Source organism: Tyto alba, unplaced genomic scaffold (genome assembly GCF_018691265.1).
Source record: "Tyto alba isolate M040663 unplaced genomic scaffold, T.alba_DEE_v4.0 Super-Scaffold_27, whole genome shotgun sequence".
Classification (NCBI taxonomy): domain Eukaryota; kingdom Metazoa; phylum Chordata; class Aves; order Strigiformes; family Tytonidae; genus Tyto; species Tyto alba.
Window position 1 is genome coordinate 20,417,854 of NW_024881301.1, and position 26,975 is coordinate 20,444,828.

The following is a 26,975-nucleotide window of genomic DNA, read 5'->3' on the forward strand; positions in this document are numbered from 1 at the left end:
CTCTTGCTGAAGTGTTCTGCGTGGGATTTACAAACACTTACTGGGTCAGGGAGACTGAGCGAACCTGAACAGACCATTTGAGCTCAGTGGTTAGCATGGTGACACAGGAGAGTTGAGACTTACACTCTGTTTCCTGAGCCAGATAAGTATCCGGAGCACATCCAGGACCCAGGGCCTGCTCTGGCAGGTGAGGAATACCTTCTGCATCAAGTGCAGACACTAAGAGTGAGTGGATCAAGATCTGGATGCTCCTGGAGATGCCCCGATGCAAAGCTTTAGGTGCTTTCAGGCAGCAGGAGCAGAGTGGGAAGCTGTAAATCAAATTCTGTGCTAACAGGGCTCTTGGTTTGCAAAGCAGTGCCTCTATTCTTTGTGCAACAGAGATCCTAGAAAACAAGGTATTTCAGAGGAAAGCATTACAGCTAGTGAGAAAGGAAGTGACTTCAAGGTGTGATTATGATGGCCAGTTAGGACTAGTGTGTCTGAGTTCTGGCTCCTACTATATTTAATACAATTTATACCAAGCAGAGCAACTTCAAAAAGTGATACCCCTATTCAAAAATAGTCCCCATATTTTTTGTGGTTAAGGGACTTCTAAAAATTGTGTGTTTGAATCACCTTGGAAGAGCAGAATTTAATTCTCTTCCCTCCTTCATCTCCTGTAGGTGCTCAGATCACTTCTTTTTCAGGGCTGGATTATTCATATCACATGGGCACATACTAGACTGGGTCCCACATGATACACAGGAGGGATACCTTGTATGCAAATGCCAGCACAGCTTAAAGGTAAACCAGAAATATAATACCTTTGCAGTACCTGATATTAGATGTGTGTCCTGCAGAGAAGGACACACGCCTGGAGAACCTTGTTGCTTTGAGAACCTTACTGTTGTTAGAAGAAAGACAGACACCTGGGGTGCTTAGGTGCCTCCTTGGTACTGTGTGGTGGGTGAGCAGAGGTTTGGAGGTGTCAGAATTGGTAGGTTTTCATTAACTATCCAAGCATGTTTGTGTAGCTATTGCAAGGAGTCTTTCAACATGGAAACTCATACGAAGGCTTTTCTTTGCAGCTCTTTTGTAACACATCAAGATGCTTTACTTTCTAAAATAAAGTGTTACTATCATTTTTTTTTTTGCAAAGCTGGCAAATGACAAGATGCACCCCACTCTGCATTCTCTTCTTCTAACTCTTCCAAACATAAAACAGGCACTAAAATAAAATTCCTGCTAGTAAACATTAGGTAGGCCTTTTCCTTTGATGATTGTTCCTAAAAGAGAGCTCAAATCTAGGGAACATGGGGGGAAGATTCAGTCATTTGAAGGGTGCAGACTTCATCATTATTGTTTGCCAGAAAAAAGAGGAACAATGCATAAGAAAAAGCATACGCTAAATAAAACTCATTGCATTATAAAGAGCACCAGGCATCCTATAAAAACCTGTTGCCTAAGTATGTCTGTAACAATTTATCAGCAAATAATCTTCATACAAAGGAGCCAAAGCAATTAGCTGGGGTTTGGCAGATCTCTGCACTCCTTTGACTTACCCTGTAGTAAAACAGACCACCAAAAAAAAAAACCTTGTATACCTCAAAATGCTAGACTGATGGTTCAGATGTTTTACTAGGGTCTTCTCTGTGTTAATTTGCCATTTTTTTATAAAACATATTACACACTATTCATTTTTGTACCCTCTCTTCTTTCACTGCCCCTGCCCTCTTTGGTTATATGTGCCTAAAAGCAAACCACCTGCAGAAGTGCTTGCATCAGCCAGAACTGAATTAGCAAATTGGTTTCACCTCAAAGTGGATAAGTTTAACCTCCAGCTTAAGGTTGATTTTCATTTATTTACATTTTTAAACTTCTTTGAGTAACAGGTAACTAAAAACCTAGCTATGATAATGAAATAACGGGCCGACCAACACTGCCTGTGGTTTTAATGTAATGCACTGTTTTAATGTAACCCTTACACCACCAATTGATTTTGAAGACACCAAATGAAGAGTAAGTGGCAGGTATGTGCTATTTTCCCTTTTAAGAGTTGTAATTTTATATGATAGGATAGCACCTGTGGATCAAGTAGTGTCTGAGTTTTGAAGAGCTACAGACTGGGGGTATTGTGAAGATGTGGCTGCAGATTTGCTTATACTTATCTTTTTTTCCAAGATGCTGAGGAAAAAAAAATGTATGTATGTATGTATGTATGCTATACTGGGTACTTCGTCCTTTTATAAACCAGAACTGTGTTATTCGTGGGATGTGGAGTATAACATTGATTTTATGTTTTGATTCTTCTGTAATTGCAGAGTGAGGAGAAAAGAATTGGGCTCTTGCTCTTCACAGATGGGAAGATATGGTCTTTGATCTTAATGCTAGAACTAGTAATCAAATGTTAGTTTCCTGACTTTTAATGTGTGAATGAGTTGAAAGATGCTCTCAAGTAGGCTAACAAGCCATGTGTAGTGGGTGAGTGATGCTTTGTGTAGCTCATTCTTGACACATTTATGATATGAAACAAATGTAGGAAGGTCTTTTGATCCATGGGTTAAGGCTGCCTGTACTTATGGAAACAAGGCTGGACTGTTTGGAGGCTTTGAAAAGTATCCACTTGCATGATTGTAGGCTTGCCTTTACCTTTTTTTTGCGTATTTTTGTGCTTGCTAGCTACAGTGCTTTCTGTTATAATAATGTTAACTTTGTGTTAAGATTTGCTTCATGTGAGCTTCATTTCTACATCTTTCCTGAGTGGAAACAATGTGGTGAAATCTTGTTAGACCTGTAGTATCTGTGCTTGGGCTTGGGAAATGACAGTGCAGTTCTTATGGCCATGCAGCTACACAAAACCTGCTTATTTCCTCTTCATCAATGAATGGCACTGAGTGCTTAAAGAAGTCAGCAGTTGAATTTTGCTTGGAATTATATGTGAAGGAGGATCCTCCTTCTTGTCATTTTATTTATCATTAACAGCCATTATAATTTCTTCCCAGGGGCAATTACACTGATATCACCACGTCTAAATCAGAAATGACAATGTAGTGGTTGTATTATGTTGACTGGGCATCACCTAATTTTTAAGTGTCATTTTTGCCCTATCACTGTGATTATATCCCTTTCTAATAAGTAATATAAGAAAAGATCTACATAATAGGAAAACATACATATTAATATATTCTATGACAAACATGTTAACTTTACATATTAATCTTGGTAAATAGAAGTCATGTTTACATTTTTCCCCTTCAGTACACTGTTCCCTTGACAGTTTGCTTTGCCTCTGGTTTTATTCTTTCCAGTCCTGGTGTACATTCCACTGCCTCTGGTCACCCTGTCAGTTGCAGAAGAAGGCGGGTCACATCTATCTGGTTAAAAAGGAAAAAACAAAAAGGGAAAAAACAATGTTACTGGATAATGTAATATTGCTGCTGTCCTCATTGCATTCAGGTCTGCGTGAAGGGACTTGGATATGTGCTATAAACATATGTGTGTGATAATGAGATTGTTGGTGGAAAGTCATCTTGAAAAGACAAGGAGCAATTAAGCTTGCTTACTTATACAAGTTAGAATGACAAGATGCCATTGCTGGCCCCACTCATCCATATAATAGGGTTCTCCTTCCCTGCTTAGCTGTATTGGGAGAAGCATTTCCTGTCAAACCTCTGCCATGACTCCACCATAAAGCAATCTGCCTTCTTCCCTTTTATACACAGTTCCTTCTCACACTCACATCACTGTCCTGATTTCAACTGAGTGCCTGCTAGCAAGCACCTGAATTAGAATACTTTAAGAATTCAATGCAAAGCCTTCATTTAACTCAGTATTTATTTGTATTGGTGTACTCTCTTGTCCAATCTTAATACTTAAAGATGCCAGTGGGGAGATGTGCAAGTTGCTTGCAAACATTTAATAATGTAATGTGTGGAATCAACAAATAATGCACCTTCCTTTTTCTATCTTGAAGATTTAGATAGGATATCTTGGATGCTATTGACAAGGAGAGAAGTGTGGAACAATAAGAACATATGATAGTTAGTTTTAGATAACAATAGCTATCCTTATGCATCTAGAATTGAATGATGAAGCCATCAATTAAAGAAATAGCCCGCTGAATATATATCATTGACAAGATGAATACCAGTACATTGTATTTCTGGATGGAGATCTCAGCGATCTGTAATTCAGAAAGGCAGTGAACAGTATATACAGTCAAAATAATCCTATGATATTGAAAATCAGAAGTCTTTTGACCTTGCCACGTTTCTTTGTTTTTTAGCTACTAGACTCTTTCAGATAATGGAAGTATTTGTACTTTAATTACTTAAACAATGCTTTCTCATTTAATATCAAGATACCATTCTTCTTCACATTCAACTTATTTAGTGGACACTTTGAGGTCTTAAAAGAGCATGAGGATCAGTTCTTTCTAGTTGTTGTCTAGTCTCTTAATTAACTCTTACATACAGACATGGGGATCCATTTACAGCTTACGAACTCTTAAGAGTCCCTCTCCATATCAAGGAGGAATCCACTCCTTATGTTGTATAGCCTCTATTTTCAATCTAAATTTTCCCATGTTCTCTATGGAATGTCTGATAGTTTCTATACTCCGCCTCTTCCAGCTTTAGTGTGTTTTTTTGAGTTTTTTTTTTTGTTTCTTCCCCTTGTTTAGCTTTGATAATCATTACTGTTATGTTTATAGCAGAGAAGCAACAGAAAGAAAAGCTAAAGAAATGGGACTTGCACTATAATAAACAAGGAATTCTCAGCATTTGCAGTTTCCAGTTAATTAGTTTCAGTTCTTTTACTTACATTTGAAAGTGGGTGAATATTCCATGTTCAGGGCCAAAATTTATTCTTGGGTCTGTGCATAGGTAACAAAGCATACTGCAGCAGAGTTACACAGTGAGAATGGCTCTGTAGGATAATAAAGAAATAGTATGAGAAAAGACTGTAATTAATGCAGTACTAGACTACCTATAAAACACAGTTTAAGGAATGGGAATAAGCATTCATGACCATTATCTGTATTATTATTTTTGGTCGAGTTTTTTTAATGTGGACCCTTGTGTGTGAAATCAGCTTTATGATCTTTTCATGAGAATCTATATGTTTAGGTCCTCTTCATTTTTGTTTGCTTATATGCAGAAGGTTATTATATTCAAAAATGAATCCTACCAGGGATGCCAGTGATGGTTGCAATGAAGAAGAATTTCTAGAGCCTTAAGGGAAAAAATGGTCACTGCCTTTCCCAGAAATATTTGAAAGGGCTAATGAAGTTTGGTTGATCTCAGTGGTATTGACAATGTATGACCTGATAAGGGGAAGGAAAAAACATAGGTCTTTCAGGAAAGCAGCAGGTAAAAGAAATTTCTGTAGCAGTCCCCCTGCTAAATCTAAGCAAATGAAACCACCTACAGGCCAATAAGCTTCTTGAGTGCACTTTGCCCTGGAAATAGTGTTTTATTATCATCCAAAACATAAATAATGCAATAAAAGAAAATGTTTGAGGTCTCCTTAATGAGCTATTGTTAATGCACCCTTCGCTCTTATCTCCTTTCATAGCCTGATGCAAAGAGCAGCATCCAGTGGTCGAGAGTGTATTTTGAGTGCTTCTAGGAAAGTACAAATGAGAAAACAGACTTAATTACACTGCTTACTGCATCTAGAGGTCCATGTGGTTTGACCGGCTGTGTTAGGACACCCTGTAATTTGGAGGAATTCTCTGTGCGCTGGCACCATAAATGTACTGCTATCCAAAGGATGGTTAATAATCTAAAGTTGGCTGTTAACATTGCTGGAGCTGATGTCTATAATTTCAGCGAGTGACCTGAATGACTCTGCAATGAAAGACTGAAATGTCACTCTCCTCCTTTACTTTGTTTGCCTTGAGCAAAGACTGCTCCAGATTGTGTACATCCACTGAGGTCCAAATGATGAAAGGGCAGTGCGTAAGTGCAGATTCATGGCTCTGCTAAATCTCCCTGCTCTGGCAGAATAGTGGGGAGCATGGGGAGGAGGGCATGGGAGAAAAATAAGACAGTCTCCTCCAGAGCAGCTTCCACTGTGGCTATCTTTTCCCATCTCTGAGCATGTAAAGGCAAGGCTGGCTATGGGGACCTGGTTCTCCAATGCTCTCTAGCTGCCAGCCACCAGTAAATCAGACCTGATGCCTGTGGCTAAAGGCAAAGCAAATGGTTTCCATTATCCAGGTATTTATTTTGCACCTGCTGCTGTGACATCTGTGTAATAACAGTTACGTACGGCAAAAGGTAGGCTGACCTGACTTTGAGTATTTCATCACTTCTTCTCATTATGCTGAGTGAGCAAGTGAGCAGAGGACTCATATTCTTCTCAGGAGGTGTTACAGACCATCCAGCTGAGACATCTGTGGAGTGGCAAGTGCAAAGAGCTTTACCTTTGCTGTCAGGAATCTTAAACCCTTGTTTCCGTTGTGTCTTGGTACAGCTCAGATGCAGTAAAGGAGTAAAATACTATCAGTAAATTTCAGAAAGTTCAGTATTTGCATTTCATTTGGAAACCTGTGACATTTTGGCATATTTTCACTGGAAGGCCAGGGCAATGCTGATTGAAGATCAGTGTCGGCATTAAAATATACAAAGTACAGAGAGCTGGTGTGCTTCAGAGCAAAGCCAGACTGCCAGGCACAGAACCAGGGCAGCCCTGGGACCGAGGATAAGACTGTGTGTTAGGGTTGGTGGGTTTTTTTAAAAACAGAGTTGAACAAAAAGACTAATTCACTCACAGCACGCTGAGACTGTATTTTCTTGGAGTGAGACAGATTCTTAGTGCAAATACACTCATTTTCTTTAAAATCATTCGGACCTTCATGCACGTTGCCGTATATACAAGTGTCAGAACTGAGGGCACTCAACCTTTCTACTTACTGTGTGATAGACTGGAAAGCACTAGAAAAGTACCGTTCTCTGTATTCCCTCCAATATAGTATGGCTAGCTTTCAGGGACTGAGAAACTTTTCCATCGTTTGCATAAGCATGGATGTCAGCTGTACTCTGGCAAAATTATGCTGGGACATCCCAACAAAATCTAAGCCTGAATGACTGTGTCCATTACCCTCCAGCCATCACGAAGACACTACCAACATTTTGTTTACTGAAAGCTTTAAGAAGTACTACTGCCATTCATGTATGACAGGTGAAGTCCTGACTATATTTCTGGAAGCAAAGAAATCATTGCCTTCACCTTCCCATCTTGTGTTTGCCTGTAATTAGTTAAAAATGTGACATAATGTCTGGAAGGTGGAAGAAGATAATCTAGAAAGCAAGGACACTGGCATTAGCTCTTGCTGCAGTATATTTGTGAAGTACTGCGGTTAGATTTAGAACTGTATCTGATTTACATAGAAGAAAAAAAGCCTGTTGCTACTTGTTGAACTCATCTGAGGTAAAGAACAAACTTTGGCTTTCCTCCAGTCACCTGAACACAACACCACCAACAATGTCCTTTTTTGCTCCTGCTAGATACAACTTTTTCCTCTACAGCGTGTTTTATGACAACTCTCCACCTTATGGGATTCTGGTTCATACCATGTGAACCACTGCTGAACTGTTTTGTACAGCTGAAATTTCAGCTTTGTGGGAAAGGAGGAATATCTGGCTCCTTCCTCTTTGCACCATGAGGCATATTCTGTGATTGCTGAACACGTCAGCTATTCACAAACAAGACAGGAAGAAATGCAATAGAAGTAGCCTCATCACAGTAAACTGTAGCATTCGCAGATAGAATGCAAGACTGCAAATTAAATCATACAGGTGGAAAGAGTCCTTGGTGGGATGTTCTGTTTTTTTCCTCCCATCTCACTAGAAAAGATCTTGTATATTGAAAACTAAAATTGTGTCTGTTTCTGTGGTAAGATGGGAACTGTATATATCTGCCATAAATCTACTTAAATTTTGTTGCAGAGCCTATAGGCAAAACTCCATGTGCTTTGTTAGGTTTCAGCATGTTACAAGACAGGGATAACTGACATCCCCCCTGCAAAGGGACAGAAAAGCCTGAAACGCTTCCAGCAGCCTCCCTCTCTATGATTAGTTCACCCTTTTTTTTTTTTTTTTTTTTTTTTTTTTTTATTGGGAGTATGGAGGGAGGCAGAGAGAAAGAAGGAGAAGGGAAGAATAGCTATCAAAGAAGTCAGGATTTGGGGAGTGAAGGGGACAGCTGTTTTTTAAACTAGAATGGACAATAATCTGTCCCCCATACTTGAATTCACTTAAAGAAGAATAATACATGAGAACTGGAGGGTTGCCTTTTTAGCAGTTTCTCTTGAGCAAGGCTTGCTTTGCCACCACCCATCATCAGAAACTCAGAACTTGCAAAGCTGCTGCTGTTCACTGCTCTTACAACATTGGCGACTTGCAAACAGACTGAATTTCCCAAGACTTTGGGAGTTATCTGGAGGCCCTGGGAAATTTCACTATGATTTGGGGTTAGGCAAGTCTGTGTTAGAACTGCTTTTTCCAGCAGCATGAACACACACATGCACAGAGAAGTAAGAGCCAGGTTGTCCTCAGAGATGTTTTTTACACTGTTTCAAGAGCGTTATTCTTGTTCCTCATTTACATTCCCATGAGGGAATACTGACTCAATATCTCTCTTATTTGTAGGCGCTTGTGATAGCAGATTGAGGTTTCCCAGCTCAGTCAGAAGTCAAATGATCCAATAACTGACTCTGTATCTCAATTACTGAGAATACAGGAAAAAGAAGATGCTTTATCCACTTCCTTCTGGCTACTATTGACACACCCTATGCAGGGAGGAAAGGTACATTACACAGCTTGTGGGCAAGGGTTATTTTGGAAGTAACACAACCCAAGGAGAACCCCTCATTAGGGCTTCAGTGAGGGATTACACATAGGTGTCAAGGGGCAAATAAGCCAGACATTTGCAATGTTATCCTTGTTTAATGTTATGAAATGGCTTTCTAAACTCTGGATGCAAATAAAACTTTCCAATAGGCTGCCAGAAATAGTCATGCCAATAATGCCATGCCAATGTGAATGAAGTTGGAGTGTTTTTCTTTGTAGCGATCCGACATGCCACACAATGCATTTCTGTGGAGTTCTCTTTCTTGGGTGGTTGAAATCACTTGGCTCGTGGCCTTGTGCCTCCCAGCTCACCTGAGGCATGCTGTAATCAGCCAGAACCATGCTGCATGTCATGTCTTACTGCTTCCAGAAAATATACAAATTTCCTTTCCTTCTATTCCCTTTGTGAATTAGCCCCTTAGGGATATGGTTTTAAGACAGCACGCAAGAAACCTGTGCACAGATCCTCGTAACACATAATGAGATTTGTGTGCCTGCCTACTTCCTCTGAAAAGGAACTCTAGAACAGCAGAAGTGACTTGGTCTGGCACTTGCTTGGTCCTTTTGACCTCCCTCTTATGATGGCAGATAAAGACTTCCTCCTCCTTCTCTTACAGAAGCCTGGAGGGTAGGCTTGTATGATGTGCTGTCTGGTCCTGCAGTAAACTGAGACGTTTCTTGAGGTTTTCAGAGTCCTCAGCTCCAGTTCTGAAGAAAGATAAGGTTGTTTGACACTTCATGGGATAAACTTGGCTTAAGACTAGAGGTGAAATGAGACTACATGTCCTGTGACAGAAGGCTTGAATGTAAAGCTTTTGCTTCAAAAGGACATCAGAAAGCACTGTAAGTCCAGGAGAGCTAAGTGTTTTTGACAAGTAGAAAATTCTCACCTGCAGAATAAGTGCCAAGGATTCATGCTCTTTCCACGTTCTTATTTGTTACTACAGCACTGTGAAGGATTTAGTAAAGTTTCCCAGTGAAAACTCCCCTATGCAGAACCACGTAAGCTTCTCCTGCACAGCCCATTTGTAACATTTTTTGCAAGATCTACTAAAAAGCTGAACAGAGAGAGAACATGCTATAAACCACCACCATTACCTCTGGGCTGCTCTGGACTGTGGGAAGGCTTCTTGCAGTCTGTCAGGGTCTGCGCTGGGCACCTGGGGAGCTGAAAACTGGTATTGTCCTGTGACAAGGGCTTTACTTGAACCAGGCTCTGTTGGAGGCACAGCATAGACTTACAACTTGTGTTGAACCAGCACCACCAAAATGTCCCTGATAACCAGCATCAGTTGCAGTGATGTCAAAAATCCTCCTGCCCTATAACCTAAGTAAAGAATGCGAGTTTAAGGAGGGGAAATACACACTGGAAAGTATAACTGAGATCAAGGTATTGTTTGCCTAGGCCGTGTACACAGAATTTTGTTGTCACTCACTGAGAATCAGCAGGCCATACCCGACAGCTTCTTATTTTTTGTCTTTGGCCTGGTCTACATGTAGTTTTGCACTAGTGAAACACAGCTAGTGCAGTAAGCATTTACACCCTTTAATGTTACTATTTCATCTGGTCTAACAAGGCCCACATTTTATTTATGTGTTTATGTGTGCTTGTGAGAGGCAGCAAGAACACACCAGCTAGGAAAGAAGATAAAAAAAAGAGAAAAACAACAAAACAACCAGATAAAGATTCCCAAGTATCTACCCAAGGAGTTAATGCAATGGGGTATATGTGAAGGGGTTAAAACACTACACAGGTACAGATCCTGTGCAATTACAAATGTTATTGAAATAAAAACCAGAAACAGGAAGCCAAAAAACAGGTCCCTAAGGCAGGCATCTGTCTTAAATGATATCATTTGTCAAGTTTCCAGCATCTTGTGGTTGTGAACACAAAAAGAAGTTCTGTGTTATACTAAGGACATTACATACTCATTAGTTGGAATGTTTCTGAAGTACATAATACAGGATTTTCATTTAATAAGAAGCAGCTACTTGCCACTGCGTTGTACATAAAGTACATTCTGGGCATGCTAATTGCCATTCAAGGATGTTCTACCTAATTTTTGACAGGCTTTTCTTCCCCCTCCCTCATCCCACCCTTCTCCCCCCCCTCCCCCCGCTTTAGACTACACTGTAAAAATTGTGAACAGAATGTATTGCTATAGTTTAGAAATCTTTTTAGAATATTTTCTTATTTCTGAAATCTGGATTCCTGCAATGATGAATATTGAAGGCTTTAATGCAGATATTAAAGAAAAAAAGAAAAACAAATTACCTATAGGAATATTGTAGCAAGGAGTAGCAAGAAAGCAAGTACATACATATATATATATATATATAAATATACATATATGTATGTATCTCAGCACAGTAAGTCTTCAAATCATCACCTCTCCCCCACCTCGAAGAACAAACGTAACTGTAATTAATTGGTATAGTTCCTCTATCTGAAGACTATTAGTGCATTAGAGTTAACTAATATATAAGCTTCCCCCTCGCTGCCCTGCCAATGACCTTAAGCTTCACATGGTAGGAAGGCCACTTGCTGCAGAATAGAAGAGTAATTTATCCACCATGATTGTTCAGCCCTGGCCCCTCTGTAAAACAGCAAATGACAATTGTGCTGTATTATGTATGGTACATTTGTGGTGTGTACAATAGTGTGCAGAGCATCAAACTCACTTCCCTAATACTGCAGGCAGGGTTTGAAAAGTGATCCTAGAAAGAAGAGACCACTTGCTGAGCGATGGCCCTCCATTTTCAATTTTTTTTTTTTTCCCTCCAAATATCTTGCCCCCCTTTTTTTTTTGTGCCCTGAAGAGAGACCAGTATAATTTTCTCAGCTTAAGTAAAAGCAGTATGTAGTTTTCCATTCATAAAAGTATGTTATATTAAAAAAAAAAAAAAAGAAAAAAGGTTACTTTGCTTTTATTTTACCTGGGATATCCCTGCTTCTTTCCACATTTCAGGATTTAGCATATTCCCTCAAAACATAATAAATTTCTATTCTGTAGCTTAAGGGATCCATCAGTTAAAATGTTAGTCTTTCATCTTTATTACCCTCCCATTAAAATGAAAGAAACCGGGACACACTTCAGTTTAGAAGCAGCAATTTAGTTGGTAATGTCCTTACTACTCAAGTCTTTACAAAGAGAGAAAGTGCATTATTGCTTATATTTCACACATCTATCTGCATAAGAAGCAACTAAAGCTTTCAGACACATACAATGTTAAATTTAATAATATTCTTTGATTAGATTATTTTATTACAACATTTTTCCATTACCAGTCATTTCCCGTACACATTTACATTCATAAAACCTGCAGGTTTTTCTTTGTTTGTGTGTGTGTGTGTATATGTATTCATAAAGCAAGGAAAAGATTTTCTGGTTTGCTACAGCTGTTAGATTCGAAAAGAACAGATTAATAACTAGCCACCACGTAGGACTAGGTTTTCTTGTACACTGCACCAGTAACCCTTTGCTATAATGAGGACACAAAGAGGCTCACATGAGGCTGCTCCTCTTCTTCATAACTCAAAAGCGTCACAGTGGCAATAGCCTCTAGTGCTATTTGTCTTTAGTGCAGTTGTGACACTTCGGCATGATCCATAATTTGGCAGCTATTTACCGTGACATTTCCCTTCAGTGCAGCCATAACATTCAGTGAAGCCATTATTTGGTTCCATTTACCATATAAATTGTATTGTCGTGCATGCATGCTAGCAGCTACATTAGGTACCTGAAAATGAGTAAATCTTGTAAAATAGATACTAACAGCTATTCAGCAGAGAAATTTCTTTACTCCTCAGACAGAAGTAGGAATATATATAATATCTGCAAACACTACTGCAAACTTCTCCTTCAGAGACTGTAATTATTTGTATTTACATGACGCAGCAGTTATTCATATCCACTTATTAAATACATACATTATATACACACACGCACATATATATGCAAACGTACAAATACGCAGGAAACAATTGCTTGGTAGAAATCTAACTTAATTCAGAAAGGTATTAGGAGATTCCAGCATAGCAATTAAGTAGGAAGCATATCTGTAAAATGTGCTGAGGGTTGCAGGCCAGGAGCGAGTGAGTACGTGTGTGTCCATGTGCGCGTGCGTATGCACACATGTGACAGACTCAGGAAAAAAGCCAGCTCTTCATCTAGTTCTTTGTTGTTTTTCCATGGAAGCATATGTGTGTAGGAAAGGGAAATTCTGTTATTAGCCTCAGCAAACAATGCCAGATTCCTCTGCAGCAAATTCATTTAGAAAGGTAAAATTAGGATGTAGTGCTAGCAACCACATCTCAATGAGCTGCTATTATTAATAGTATTATTATTTAAATCCCTGCTCTCTACATATAGTATACTTAGTACTTCCCAGGCAAATGTATTATTATTTTTAATCATTTAAGTCCCCACTGTGCACACAGCTTTTAATACACCTTTTTTGCAAGCATATTAAGTGTATTGTTATTAATCCCTTGCTGTGACTCTACAGTATTTCTTTTCCTTGTATGTTCAATGTCCTATCATCATTTAAACCTCTCTGTGTGTGCATGCCATATACATTTTCCTATCCATCTAATATTTAAACATTATTTAAATCTGTCATAGCTTACTTACTCAAAGTCAGTCCTGCTCCCTAACTGTAACTTTCCAGAATATACTTTTAAAAAAGAGAAGTTGGCTTTCTTTCTCCTTCCAAACCAAAAATTATTATGAACCTCAGCAGAAAATCCTTATCTGTGTGTTTCAGAAATACTTTTCATACTCTCTTCATCAATAATGCTCTCTTTCAGCAATCTAAAAGATAGAAGTTGTATTTTTAAAAACAAAATTACTTCTTCATTCTGGATTCATTCATGGAAAAGCAGTTGTGTATCCTGAGTTACCCCTTTAGTTTAACATAGGCATTTCATGAAAAGGACAAGCCCAATGGCCTTAGCCCAGCCCAAACGCCAAAAGGGCTACAAAATTAGTATATTGGCTATACAAGTTCTGCATATAACAAATGTAAACTTTTTATCAATGCTGTAGTAAGTATGAAAGTGCTAAATAGTAAACCTGAAACCAAAATTAAAACCAACAAAATGTCATATCTGAATGTGTGAACCTTTCAAAGGTTCCCCTCTTCCCTTATTTTGATCCGTGAAAGAGCCTGGGGCAGTTGCATTGCCCAATGTTATATATGAAGTAACATATTAAAAAGAAAGTAGAATGCTGGATGTCCAAACAGAATCATGTTACAAGAATAATTTTTTATGACAAAAACATTTGAAATTCACTGCCTTGGAAACACCTAAATTGATTGGACTGATAAACAGATCAACATCTCTGAAAACTGGGCCACTAGGATGGGTTTTGGCACTTGACTGCAGAACTGAATTTGAAAAATTGTTACCCAGTCAACTCTTCTGTGCATATCATAGATGTAACCAACTGTATTATTTTTATTTTGCCCTAGTACCTCCCAAACAGCTTTTTTTTTTTTTTTTAGATGTATTTATTGACCAAGGGTACCACCTTTTCTCTAAACAAGAAAAGAAACCACGTGCCTAGGAATAAGACAGTGAGAACTTTGTGTGCTTTGATCTTGTACAATGCTTGAGTCTTTGCATCTTTCTAGAATCCAGTTGGAAGGCCAACATACCTTTCTAATTATGCAAAACACACAAAACACCACAGTATTTGTAATATTAGAGGGGAAAGAGGAAGTATAGTTCTAACAGCAGATCTGGGTGAAAACAAAAGTCATAGTGGTTTGATGCTCAGCTTGAGTAAAAGAGAAATGGAAAAAAGATTCAAACCAGTCTGCCTTTCCTCAAAATCCTCTAAAGCAGGACTAAACCCAGTAGTCAGACATGGCCCAAAAAAAGGGTCAGTTCTTTGTTGCACACAATTCTTTAGGATGCTAGTGATATATGCACTAAAAAAAAATACAATGTGTTAAATCAAAGTTAAAAATACTTTTTCTACTGCCTGTACTATTGAGTAAAATATAAGTTTTCTCTACATGTCAATTTTAAAAACGTTGTGTACAGTCAGTCCTGAATAAAGCCCAAAATTAAGTTTACCCTGGATTTTTTTCCTTCAACTCCTAGACTTTATCAGTCTATGTTTATTATTAGGTGTATGATCTTAAGAAATTTCCATTTCTCCAACGGGATACAAATGTATCATTTCAAAAGATGTGGCAAAATTGGCCTTAAAGATCTTAAACTTTTGATATGGGAAAAAGATGTAGAGCAAGCACAGTTTAAAATATTTTATTGTTCTGGAAAATATTACACTTCTAGCTGGAATTCCCAATCTATGTACCGTTAATAATATCTATTAGGTGAGGGAGAATTTTCAAAACTTTACAAAACCTTTCAACTGCACCCACTAGATAACCAATGGCTGAGCGTCAGTATGTGTATGAGGAACTGTGACTGTAGATTTAAAATGGTCTTGCTGTTTGTAAAAGGTCTTCTGTAGAAGCAATATTCAGTAAAAGTAGCAGCCCGATTATGAGAAGTCATATCAAGAATCATCAGTCAAAGCACTCTACAACACAGAGATTATCTATAAAGGAGCTAGTCAGCAAGAACTGTAGCAATATGAATAAAGGCCACAAATATTTAAACAGATTTTAAAACTTTATTAAATCTTCAAAAAATATACAGGACCTGAACACAGGTGAACATGGCTCAAACCCCAACTCCAGTAATCTTGCAATACTGACTAAAGGGGAGATGGACAGTAAACAGTAACAGTAGCAAAAGAAAAGGAAAGAAAATGAGATTATGTTGCAACTTGTAGTTAAAAATTTAAAAGAAAATTGAACAGTTGTTTATAGTTACGAAAGACATAATTTTAAAAAGTCAAGTTGCTTTTCTTAGTATTACTGACATGTCCGAATTGGAGGATAAATTTCCCTGTGTAACCACTCAAGGAATATTACTGTGATCCATGATACAACTGAATTATGATTCTCATGTTTGTAACAAAAAAATCAAGAGCCTATTTTTTTTCCAGAAACTTCAAGAGATTAATACAGCAACTACAAGATACAACTCATTACTTAGTCTTGTTTTAACAATTTTATTTTTAAATCAGGGAATCAAAATTGCTGAAAGACTTTTTTTTTTTTTCTGAGCTGAACTATATATAAAGTCTTATCAAACCAGTCTGACAGACTAAATCTGCCTCTGCACCGAGACTTATTCTGTCAAGCACAATGTTCCTGTCTCACACTAGCCTAAGCGACAGAATCAAACACAGGCCCATTAAGTCCATGCTACAGCCACCGATTTAAGCACTTTTAAAAAAAGAAAAAAAAAACACAAAACTTTTTATTAACACCTTAATGGTGTTTTTTAATATAATATCCATTACTAAGCTTAAAAAAAAATAGTTTCTAGTAATTCTGCGGCATAAAGTGCCCATTTTCTCTCTTCTGATTTATATCATTGTTCTGTTTTTACAGCTTACTGTTGACAGAGTGAGGTAATTCAACTACAATTTTTCCAGTGTTTTTTCCCATGTACATGTAATCTACAGCATGGAATACAGACTCCAAGCCAGTGAACTTGCCCTCTGGAGACATGTCTCCAAAGTCCACCTCACAAACCAGGTCTCCTCTTTCATACATCTTGAGCAAGTGCTTCAGAGCCATTTTGTATTCGGAAAGGTAATGGTTCAAGAAGAAACCCCGGATGCTGGCAGACTTCTTCAATAGTTTTGCTGGCAATAACTCTGCTTTAATGGGCTGGAGGCCAGTAGGGTTTTGGTAGCCAGAGATAAACCCAATAACTATCAGGCGCCCTTTGGTAGCCAAGGAGTTAAGAGCCAAGTCAAACATCTTTCCCCCAACAGATTCATACACTACATCCACACCTTCGGGGTAGTGCTTCCTAAGAACAGATTCAACATTTTCAGTTTTATAGTTGATTATGCGGTCACAGCCAATGGATTTCAGAAAACCGCCCTTTTCATCACTGGAGCAGGTTCCAATTACGTGGCATTTTGCCGCCTTTGCAAGCTGCACGGCAAACTGGCCCGTTCCTCCAGCCGCTGCCGTCACCAGAACCTTCTCGCCTTCAGACAGCTCTCCCAGCTCTTTCAAACTGATGTATGCGGTAGCACCACTTACCATTAAAGTCAGAAACTCGGGTTTCACAGAGGGTAGAGGGACTGCTTGTTTGGCAGGCACAACGGTGTACTCAGCAAAGGAACCTGCTTTCACGTAGGCCACAGCTTGACCCACTGTATAATCAGCACTAGCACTGAGTCCTAACGCTACCACTTCACCGACACCTTCAAAACCTATATCAAACGGGGGTTTAACCGATGCATCATATCGACCAGCTGAGTAGTTTATGTCAGATGCATTAATGCCGACAAATCTAGAAGAAAACAAAAATGTATTAACGACATTAATTCCTTACCCAGTCTTTGTCGCATGAGAAACCTTCAATTTAATTGTGGGATAAGTACGAGACTTTTTCTGATTATTGGTACATTTGAATAACGAGTACACTCCAGAGACTACTTCCACCAGACTTTTGTAGTTTACATTCTGTTGCTACGGAAGTAAAGATAAATTTTTGAAAAGAAAAACAAACAAACAAACAACAACAACAACAACAAATAATTCTCTTTTCCTCAGGTTCATTTGACCAAATTAAGCAAACTAAAAATAATTCCGTAAAAGATTAAAGGATGAAAATTAATTGACCACTTTATACAAGATGTGAAAATACTGAAGAATAAAACGTGCAAAGCGGTAAATACGTGGATTCTGGCAACAAATTTACATTTTTGAATATAATAATACTGTTAATGACTAACGATCATATTAACTATCGATGTCATTTGCAAGGTCATGTTACTGTAGGCAAGTACTTTTTAATTGATGGAGTCACTACAGCAAATTTGCCTTTTGATGTAGCTAATGTCAATGTTAAAATATTTTTCTTTATATAAATTACTTGCAACATATCAAAACAACCTTGCGCAGAAGGACTAAAATTATAAGACTGAGTATCAAGTCTTACTGACCTCTAACAGGTGAAAATGGATGCTAATTTTTTTTTTATAAAAAGAGAGACATTCTCACGACTTGATTCAACACTAGGAGATAATGCCTAAAAGAAAGTTATGATCTAGCTTAAACGCAAACAATACTTTATTAACTTCAAGAAAAATCCCAGACAACATAATAATATCTCTACGCAGGAAAGGGAAGAGAGACCGGGGAAGATTCTGTTAACTGGAAAATGTAAAAAAGAAACACATACAACAGGAAACACCAGGACTTTCACGACATATGGAAGTGACAACCTGAAGGGCGTACCTGATACCGTGCAGAAGCTGCAGAAGTATGCACACAGAGCACTTTTAATTGTTGTAGTTAGCAGTAGGCTCAAATTATGTGTGTAGTTTTAAACTGTTTGCGCACACAGCAAGAAGACCTAAAACCGCTTTGCTGATTTTGATTTCCTTCAGTCTTTATAGCATGGGGACCCTCAAACTTCCACCAACGTAATGTGTTACATGTAAAAAGACACATACACATAAACATATCCATGCATAAAATAGGTGGAAGTGACCATTGGCTCTTTTTAATTCTGCCTTTAATTCACTGCTCGGCCGCGACAAAAAGACGCCTGTCTCCTTCGTAGATACAAGAAATCCTCTATTGTCCTGCTTCAAGGTAACTCCTATAGAGCCCTGCTAAAACATGTATAAAAACTGGTAACGGAGCAGCAGGCTCGGAGGCAAAGCGAGTCCCCCGGGCGCCAGGGAGAAGGGCTCGGAGCACCGAGGCGAGACGTGCCGGCGCTGCACCAGCCTCCTCGCGCTTTTACACCCCAACTTCTGTGGAAGGGAGCGGAGGGCGAGAGGCCGGCAGGGAGCTGTGCTCGCCCCCCCTCCCCGCTCTCAGCCCGTCGCTCAGAAGCTCTCGGTAGCCGCCGGGCCAGCCCCCAGGCGCTCCCCCTGCTCCCGCAGCAGCCAGGTCCCCGCTCCCCGCGGGGCTGAGCCTCCCTCCGCGCATCAGCTTGCTCGCGGTGCGGGGCAGCGCGCTCTGGAGAAGGAGGAGGGGGGGGGATGCTGGGGGGGGGGGGAGAGCAGTGCTAATAGTAACAAGCCCCCCGTCTCCCTCCCTCTGGGAGTTTCTCCATCTTCTCGGCGCTGCACTGCAGCGGGGAGAGCACAAAGGCAGGGCAAAACCCTCCGAGGACACAAAAAAAAAAAAAAAAAAAAGCAACTTTGCGTGCGGGGAAGGGGCCGGACGCCCGACGAGCGGGACTGCAGCACCCGCACCGCTGCTTTTGTTCCGGAGCCGGGGGGGGGGGCTGCGCACCCCCTCCCCGCCCGGGCCGCACCGCCGCTTGCGCGGGCGGGCGGCTGCAGGGGCCTCGCCGCGCAAGTTGGCGCTCCCGGCCGCTCCCCGCCCCGGGCGAGGTGCGGGACTTTCCGCGGGGCGGGCGCGGGTGGGGGGAGACCGCTGCCCCGCGGCCCCGGCGCTGGCTGCGCGCAGGCGGAGCGGTGGCGCGGAGCGGGAGCGCGGCCGTGCTGCCGGGGGGGGGCTGGGGCGGACAAAGCCGCCCTCCCCCCACCCCTCGCACACGGACACGCGTGCATGCACACGGACACGGACTGCGTGCACACGCACCCGCACCCTCCCCGGCTCTGCGGGGCTGCCGGGCCGCGGGAATGGTTCTCCCTGGGCTCCCGGGCTCATCATTATTAATCAATACAGCCTGCTGCCTCCCGGCCCTACCCCCCCTAATTTTTTGAAAACTCTCTTTTTATTGTGTGCAAACTCAAAACTCCTGTTCGCATCGTACAGGCTTTTTTTTTTTTTTTTTTTTTTTTTTTTTTGCTTTGCCTCTTTTTTTTTTTTTTTTTTTACCCTAAGATTGTCTAGTCTCTTAGATTCCTCACACATTAAAACGATCGTATGCAGTGTCTGGATTAAAACATATTGTCTAATTTGCCTTGTCATTCCAGTTGACAGAAGGGATGTGGTAGGATGTGCCCGCAATTTCTTAGATTATTTTGCTTTTAAAAGTAGGAATGAGTACAATTTACAAGTTGAAGATCAGTTTACTAACTTCTGAGACTGAGAAAAGGAGAGCACAGAAGTAACAATTACTTGGGGTGCGGGTGGGTTTTAAGACCCCTTCCAGATCTTTTATATTGTCTTGTTTTACCTTCTTACTGAAAACATAGTATTTAATTTAGCAGTTTCTAATTGAGGCTTGCTCCTTTGACGTTTCAAGATTTAAACCTGACAGGAAAAAAAAAAAAAAAAAAAAAAAAAAAAAAAAGCTAGAGATTGGCTTTTCCCAAAATAATTATGCACATTGAGTCACCCGTCTTATTTATACTCAACAGTGTTGAGCCCCCTCGTATTGTTTATTACAGAAAACAGGAGGACACCGCCGAGGGGAGGAAATGCTGCTTTTTGTACCACAACAAAGCGTGAGACACTGAAAACCAGCACCACAGCCTTAAACACAGACAAAACAAAGTCATACAAACCAGTACTATGCAAGAAAAACATTATTTAGACCAAACACTCAGCAGGAATAGTCCTCCACTTTTCCCACTGTGATCCATTAGTCCCTTGGTTCAAAAAACTTTCTCATCCTCTCTTACTCCCTTTTCTAGAAACTTTGTTTCCATCTTCCAGACCAACAGTAAATCCTTGCAGGTATTTTCGAAACAAAATGTGTCACTTTGTCAAGAAAATCTTGAAAATACCCCAACAACTTCAAGAAGGACCAAACGTTCATAGCCTTTGGGCCCTACTCCTTCAATAAAACAGAGGAACCTAGCCTCCCCCCACCCCCGAAACCAGGACAAACAGACATACGAAGCTTAAATGGCTTCGTTAGGGATTTTTTCTTCAACTTTTCCCCTCCTTCTCCTCTCCTACACCCAATCGAAGTAAACAAAAATTGTTTTAAATAGTTTTCTAGTGTTGAAGAAATTCTGAATAAAGGATGGATTATATTTATCTTTGCAAAAAAGAAAAAAAAAATAGAAATAGGGGTTGCTGGCTTAGTTCTCTAAAGGACGAGGACAAGGAGCATAAAGTTCCCCCTAACTGCCTCTTATTTTAAAGTATCTATCCATACAGGAACTCAGAACATTTTAATTCCCATTCCCCTAAATCCAAAACCAGATTTTATTGTGGTGGATGAGGATTGTTTTGCATAAAAAGCTCAAAGCAATTAATACTGTTCATGGGCGTGACTGGGACTAAAATGAACAAATCCGCAAATGCACTCTTGGAACTCAAGTCCTTTATTGTTTTGTTTTTAATTGTATGTTTCTACCTATTAGAAAATGTATAGTTGTATTTAGGGCTTGTTTTTTTAAAAACTAAATAGAGCCAGGGTCTTATCCTTTTGAGATGGAAAAATGCTTCCCCAGAGTGACAAGAGAGGGGGAAACATCCAGAACTGACTTCCTGATGCAGCTCATCTATATAAAATGTTTTTCAGTAACGTGATCTTGTGTCTTCTGTGATATTCCCCAGAAAATAATAATAAATAGAGAGGAAATGCCACAGAACCCCGAATAATACAAAACGTATGAACTCTAAATCTAGACTTCATCACTCACCTCTCCCTCCCCTCCATCCCCTCTCGTGCGTGTGTGTCTGTACAGGAATTTCTGTGTAATAGGCTGATGTGTTAAAATCCAGTAATTGCCTGCCTGAATCCGTGGACCAGCTCTTGCCTTTAGTCTGATACAAGCTCTGCGCCTCAGGTCTTTTACCATGAAGTGTGTACATCCCCCTAGCACCCAGGGAGCCCACCCAGCAAAGGGAGGGAGGAGAGGGAGAAAGGAAGAGAAAGGAAGAGTTACACTGCAAGCTGTATAAAAAATGAATAAATTTTAAAAATTCACAGGAAGCGGGGGGGGTGGTGGTGGTGGGAAGGATGCGAAAGACTTTAAGTGTGTGTGTTGGGGGGGGGGGGGGGAGGGGATTTGAGAAACAAGGATGTCGTTCTGCCTTGCATTACCCAAGTAGAGACTTGCTACTTGTATCTCGTGTCTTTTGACTTCTTCCATGAAAAGGAATTTAACTTCAACCTGATGGTTGTTTCATGACATTACTGTTTCACGGTCATTAGTGGATGAAGTAACACAGTGTTTTAGACCTTGAGGTTTGGAGGGAATTTTGGTCTCAGAAATCCTAGTGGGAGATGTCAGCATCGGATTAAAGTGCCACAGAAGCTTTCTCATCAGCTCCTGGAGGAGTCCCTGTTCTTCTTTCTCCTTACCCCTTCCTCACTATGTATTTATGTGTTACATATGGACACATGCTAGAGATTACAGATGCACACACACCATACACACGCAGTCACACACGGCCTTGACAGACCTTCCAGCATTGTTCTCGAGCCAACTTAGTGCTTTTTAACATCGTTAAGCTCCAAAGGAGAACATGGCAAACTATGTGTTACTACAATTTCCTTGCTTGACAAGAACCTGAGGGTGCTGCTCTCTTCTGTGCCAGCCATGCAGTCTGCTCCGAAGTTCCCAGAGTTTCAGCTTCCCCTCGTGGGCAGAGAAACCTCTGAACTTTAAAAGGCTTACTTTTAGCTTAAGGAACGACAACGCCTAGGAAGCAGCCACCGAGATCAAACAGGTTTATGGAGACAGCTCGGGGATGGGGGGGGGGGGGGCGCAAGTTTTGTCTTCAGAGTCTTCATTTCATGGCGAAGCTGGTGACCGCGCCGGACACGCTGGCGCAGGATTTACGGCGTGTTATGTTAAGCAAAATGTCACCTCCTCACTCTCCGCCCGGCCCGGCTCCGCTCTAAATGCCGCCAACAACTGCGGGCTCGCGTCCCGCCGCGCCGAGCCGAGCCGTGCCGAGCCGAGCCGAGCCGTGCCGAGCCGAGCCGAGCCGCTGCCCTGCCCCCCCCTCCTCGCCGCCCGCTTTTGGCGCGCAGAGGCGGGGGGGGGGGGGGGGGGGCGCGGGCCGCTGCCTCCCCGGTGAGTCACGGCCGGCTGAGGGAGGGCCGGGGGCGGGGGGGGGGGCGGCGTGCGGGGCCGCCCGGGGGGAGAGCGGCTCGCCCGCACATCGCGGCTGTCGGGGGAGGGGGGCACAGGGCCGTATGTTAGCGTCCCCCGGACACTTCCGTGGGTCCGATGGGGACGCGCTCACGCCCCGGGAACGAGGTGCGTGTAACGAGCCCGGGCAAGGAGCTGGGAGGGACGAGCAAGCGCTTGCCGGCGCCTCAGTCCCCCCCCCTCGGCGCTCACTGACCGTAAAACTTGCCTCTCCCCCGCCTCGGCGCAGGGGCCCTGCGGCGTTTCTCCTCCTTCGGGCAGGCGGCCGCCAGCAGCGGCGCGCACCCACGCACATGCACCCCCCCACCAGGGAAAGAGGAGGAGGAAGCGTCACCCCCCCACACACACACGTGGACGGGGCGACCGACCGGACGGTAGCACCAGCCGTTCGGGACAACAAGAATAAAATTAAATTAACAGTCGGCAGATGGCAGCTGGCACGGCTTCGGAGCCGGTCCCCACGGCGAGGGAGCAGGCCGCGCGGTGCGGGGGGCGGTGGCGGGGCCGGGGCGCGGGGGGCCGGGCGGGCGCTCACCTGTTCCTGACAAGGAGGTCTCCGTCTCCCGGCAGCGGCACCGGCGAGTCCCGCCGCAGGGTAACCGCTTCCCTGAAGTTTTGGCTCAGCTTAGTCACCACCAGCTTCTTCATGGAGCTGGGGATGGACGAGCCCTGGAAATCCAGAAAGTGACGGGAGTAGGACATGTCCAGGATGGGCCGCGGCCGGGTGCCGCCGAAGCAGGACCAGGCGGGAGCCGCCGCGGCGCCGGCCGGCTGCTGCCGCCGCCGCCACCAGCACCGCGGTGCCCGGGAGCGCAGCAAAGCGCCGCTTTTCGCGCTGAAACTCATGCCCTGCCTCGGCTCTCCTCTCCCCCCACCCCCCCCGGCGCTCGGGAAAGCTCCAGCTCGGGGTTCTCCAAGCAGCTCGCAGGGTCCCCCACCGCCACCGGGAGAGAACTCTCCGCGCGCAGCGATTTGTGTACGTAAATAAAGCCCCGGCGCAGCCTGCCTCCGTGTGTCCCCCCCCCCCCCCCCGCCGCACCGAAGGTGGTCCCCGGCAGCCGGTCGTCTGCTGCTGCCGCCAGCGCTCCCGCGGAGCAACGCCGGCCCGCTCCCGCGTCCCGCGAGCCCGCCGCGCCGCCCGTGGCTGCTCCGCCCGGCTCGCCGCACCCCGCACACGCCGGCACCGCCTGCCCCCCCGCCTGCCCGCGGGCACGGCTACGGGGGCCGCGCTCCTTCTGGCAGGCAGAGGGGCCAGAGGCTGCGTTCTCTCCCAGGGCTTGCTTTTAATTCGCGCGCGGCCTCTGACCGAGGGGCTTCAAAAACAGGAGAGAGAAAGAGACAGGGAGAGGAACGCCTCGGATCGCACACCGCCCCCCACCCAGTCCCCTGCGCCCCGTTCTTTAGTTTACAAAAAGGTTATCTTTCTACCAAAAAAAAAAAAAAAAAAAAAAAAAGTAGGAAGAGAGCACGATAAATTATCAGGTCGATAAGGTTAGAGAAGTGGAGAGAAGTCGCAGCTAATCTCCTCATGTTGTTATTAGCCGCCGCCGCGGAGCCGCTGCCTGCGGGCGGAGGCTCCGCCCCTTCCGTGCGAAACGTTCACTTCCTCGCAAGGTGGTACGAATCAACCCCGAGCCGTTGGCGGCGGCGCGCGGGCGCGGCGCGGGGGGCCACGGGCTACACGCGCGCGCTCGCGGCGGCGGCGGCCGGTGGGGCGGCCGGGACGCGGGCCCCACGCGCGGCGTGCGAGGGTGTTAGTTTTGTTTTTTTTTTTTTTTTTTTAAAAAAAAAAAAAAAAAAGGGCTGAAAGCTCCTCCCGCCCGCCCGCCGGGAGAGCTGCGCAGGGTGCCCCGGGCGGGCGGCACCCCTCCCGCCGCCGTCCCGCGGGGCGTGGAGGGGAAAGGTGAACGGGCTGCTGTCAGTTTGTTGGGGTCGCAGGGTTTCCCCCGCCGTCGGAAAAAAGCCTTTTTTTTTTTTTTCCTCCTCTTTTTTTTTTTTTTTTTTTTTTTTTTTTTTAGAAAATCACTTCTCGCTGTAGAATACATTTGGGAGAGGGAACCTGCGCAGGAAATCGGCTGGGTCAAGGGACCAAAGTAAATGTTGTGATAGAGCCGCCAATCCCAACTTGGTACAAGTGCGTGGAGGGAGGGAGGGAGGTAATGTGTAATAGAGATGTTGCGCCGGTGTCGGAGGAGCTCACGTGTAATTCCTAGAATTAACTCCATCCTACCAGTATAAACAGCTCACTGCTTAATTGTGCGGTATTAATAATTAAAAACAACAACAAAAAAGAATAAATCCCCCTCTGCCCGAAAGAGAGCAAAATTGCAGTTCCGAGTGTTTTCCTTTAGGAATCAGCTGGGTAGTTTTTATTTGCTTTCTCGACTTAAAAAAGGGAAGAACCCTTCTGTTCTTGCAGTTAACATTATATAAATCCCCAGACACATACTGTGCAAAATCTATTAGCAGCATGTTTCATATGCTGCAGTTCTTGCTCTGCAATCTGTTGGTATTTTAAAGTAAGGATGAACTGTAATCTCCCACAAATCATTTTTAATTCAATGCCGGTTAGACGTGTGCCGCGGCGAGGTATCATCTCCTGCCTTTTTTTTTTTTTTTTTTTTTTTTTTTTTAAGTTTGCTGGAACAGGACCTCTGCTGAAGTTAAATCAGCACATGCGTCTTGCACAGCACTTTAGCAAGTGGATTATAATAACAACCCCCTCAACGCGTGTCTCACATGAGGAATCTTTTATGCCGCGCTGTATTAAGACTTCTTTTTTTTTTGTCATATTGTTTAGCTCGGGAGGGGTTGGGGGGGAGAAATGAAAACAAAGCAATTAAAAAGATTGACAGGTATGGGTTTGTGTGAGACCTATTTGTAATTGTCAGGGTGACGTGGGCAAGAGGAGGAGGAGTAACAAACTGAAGCAGGAAAAGCAGCTCGATGTGTCTGTCTATCAGTTGAGACTGTCTGAGAGCCCTGGGATCCGAATGTGTGTTATATTTCAGTGAAAAGAGAAGAGAGGGAGAGTGGATCTCTTTCTCTCCCAGGAGTTTAGGGGGGGGGACAGTTCACGTTAATCTCTCCCACTCAGTGAATGTCTTTTCTTCCTCCCCCCCTCCCTCTCCGCACACACTCTCCGGGGTTTTTCTTGGTTTTGGCAATTTTTTTGTGTGTGTTGTTTTTTTGTGTTTTTTTTTTTTTTTTTTTTCTTCTGTTGCAGATCAAGATCAGCCAAAAAAAAAAAATCCATGATAAAAAAATGTGTTTGCATTATATATAGTATCAGAAGAAGCTTCGATTTGTGAAGGAAAAAAAAGGGAGAGCAAGAGAGAAAAGTAGTCCTCTCCGGTGGTGACACTGTTTGATCTGTGACTGTTTGGAAGGTGGAGGAGTGACTGACATTTCCCATCCGGTGTATATGTATGTATGGGGGCTTTACTCCTTTTTATTATTTGCTGTCTTGCTCTTAGACTAAGTGCTGGGAGGAGAAGGAGAGACTGGATCGACCTCGTTTTTTGCACAATGAACAAACTATTACCAACGCAATAAAAAACCAAACAAACAAAAAACCCCCCAACAACAACAACAGCAACAACACACAAATCCACGAGCTTGAAACAAGCCAGCCAGCGAGCGAGCGAGAAAGTTGCGCTTTGAGACTCTTTGATCTCGGAGAAAGCCTGAGAGGGGGGGAGTGACTGAATTTACCGTCTCATCGCCGCCGCTTGCTCGGCTCTCCACCGCGAAGAAGGAGGAGAAGAAGACGAAGAAGTGATTAAGGAAAGGAGGGGGAGAAGGGGAGAGAGGAAAAGAAGGAGGAAAAAAAAAAAAAAAAGGAACGAAAGAAAGATAATGGATTTGGGCTACAGATTGAACTGATCAAATCTTATTTATTTTGCACATCTCCACTGGCATCTTCCCTGCTGCTGCTGCTGCCGAGAGGACTGAAGAGCTTTGTCTTATAAGGAACTTAAAAGAGAGAGAAAGAGAGAGAGAGAGAGAGAGAGTGTGAGAGAGAGAGGGAGGAAAATTAACCTTG

At 42.9% G+C, this 26,975-nt stretch overlaps 1 protein-coding gene across 2 annotated transcripts; it reads right to left on the minus strand.

Annotated features, from left to right (window-relative positions):
- Positions 1 to 15,467: 15,467 nt before the first annotated feature.
- ZADH2 (zinc binding alcohol dehydrogenase domain containing 2) lies at positions 15,468 to 24,501 on the minus strand. 2 transcript variants are annotated; one of them, XM_042798071.1, is made up of 3 exons: positions 23,970 to 24,501; positions 23,466 to 23,599; positions 15,468 to 17,235 (listed from the first exon to the last, which is right to left on the minus strand). In XM_042798071.1, the coding sequence occupies exons 2-3, from the start codon at positions 23,576 to 23,578 to the stop codon at positions 16,311 to 16,313; spliced, it is 1,038 nt and encodes a 345-aa protein (XP_042654005.1). In that variant the 5' UTR covers positions 23,579 to 23,599; positions 23,970 to 24,501; the 3' UTR covers positions 15,468 to 16,310. The 2 variants fall into 2 exon arrangements, with proteins under 2 accessions (XP_042654005.1, XP_042654004.1); XM_042798070.1 differs by lacking the exon at positions 23,970 to 24,501 and having other exon boundaries at positions 23,466 to 23,941.
- Between the last annotated feature and the right edge of the window lie 2,474 nt (positions 24,502 to 26,975).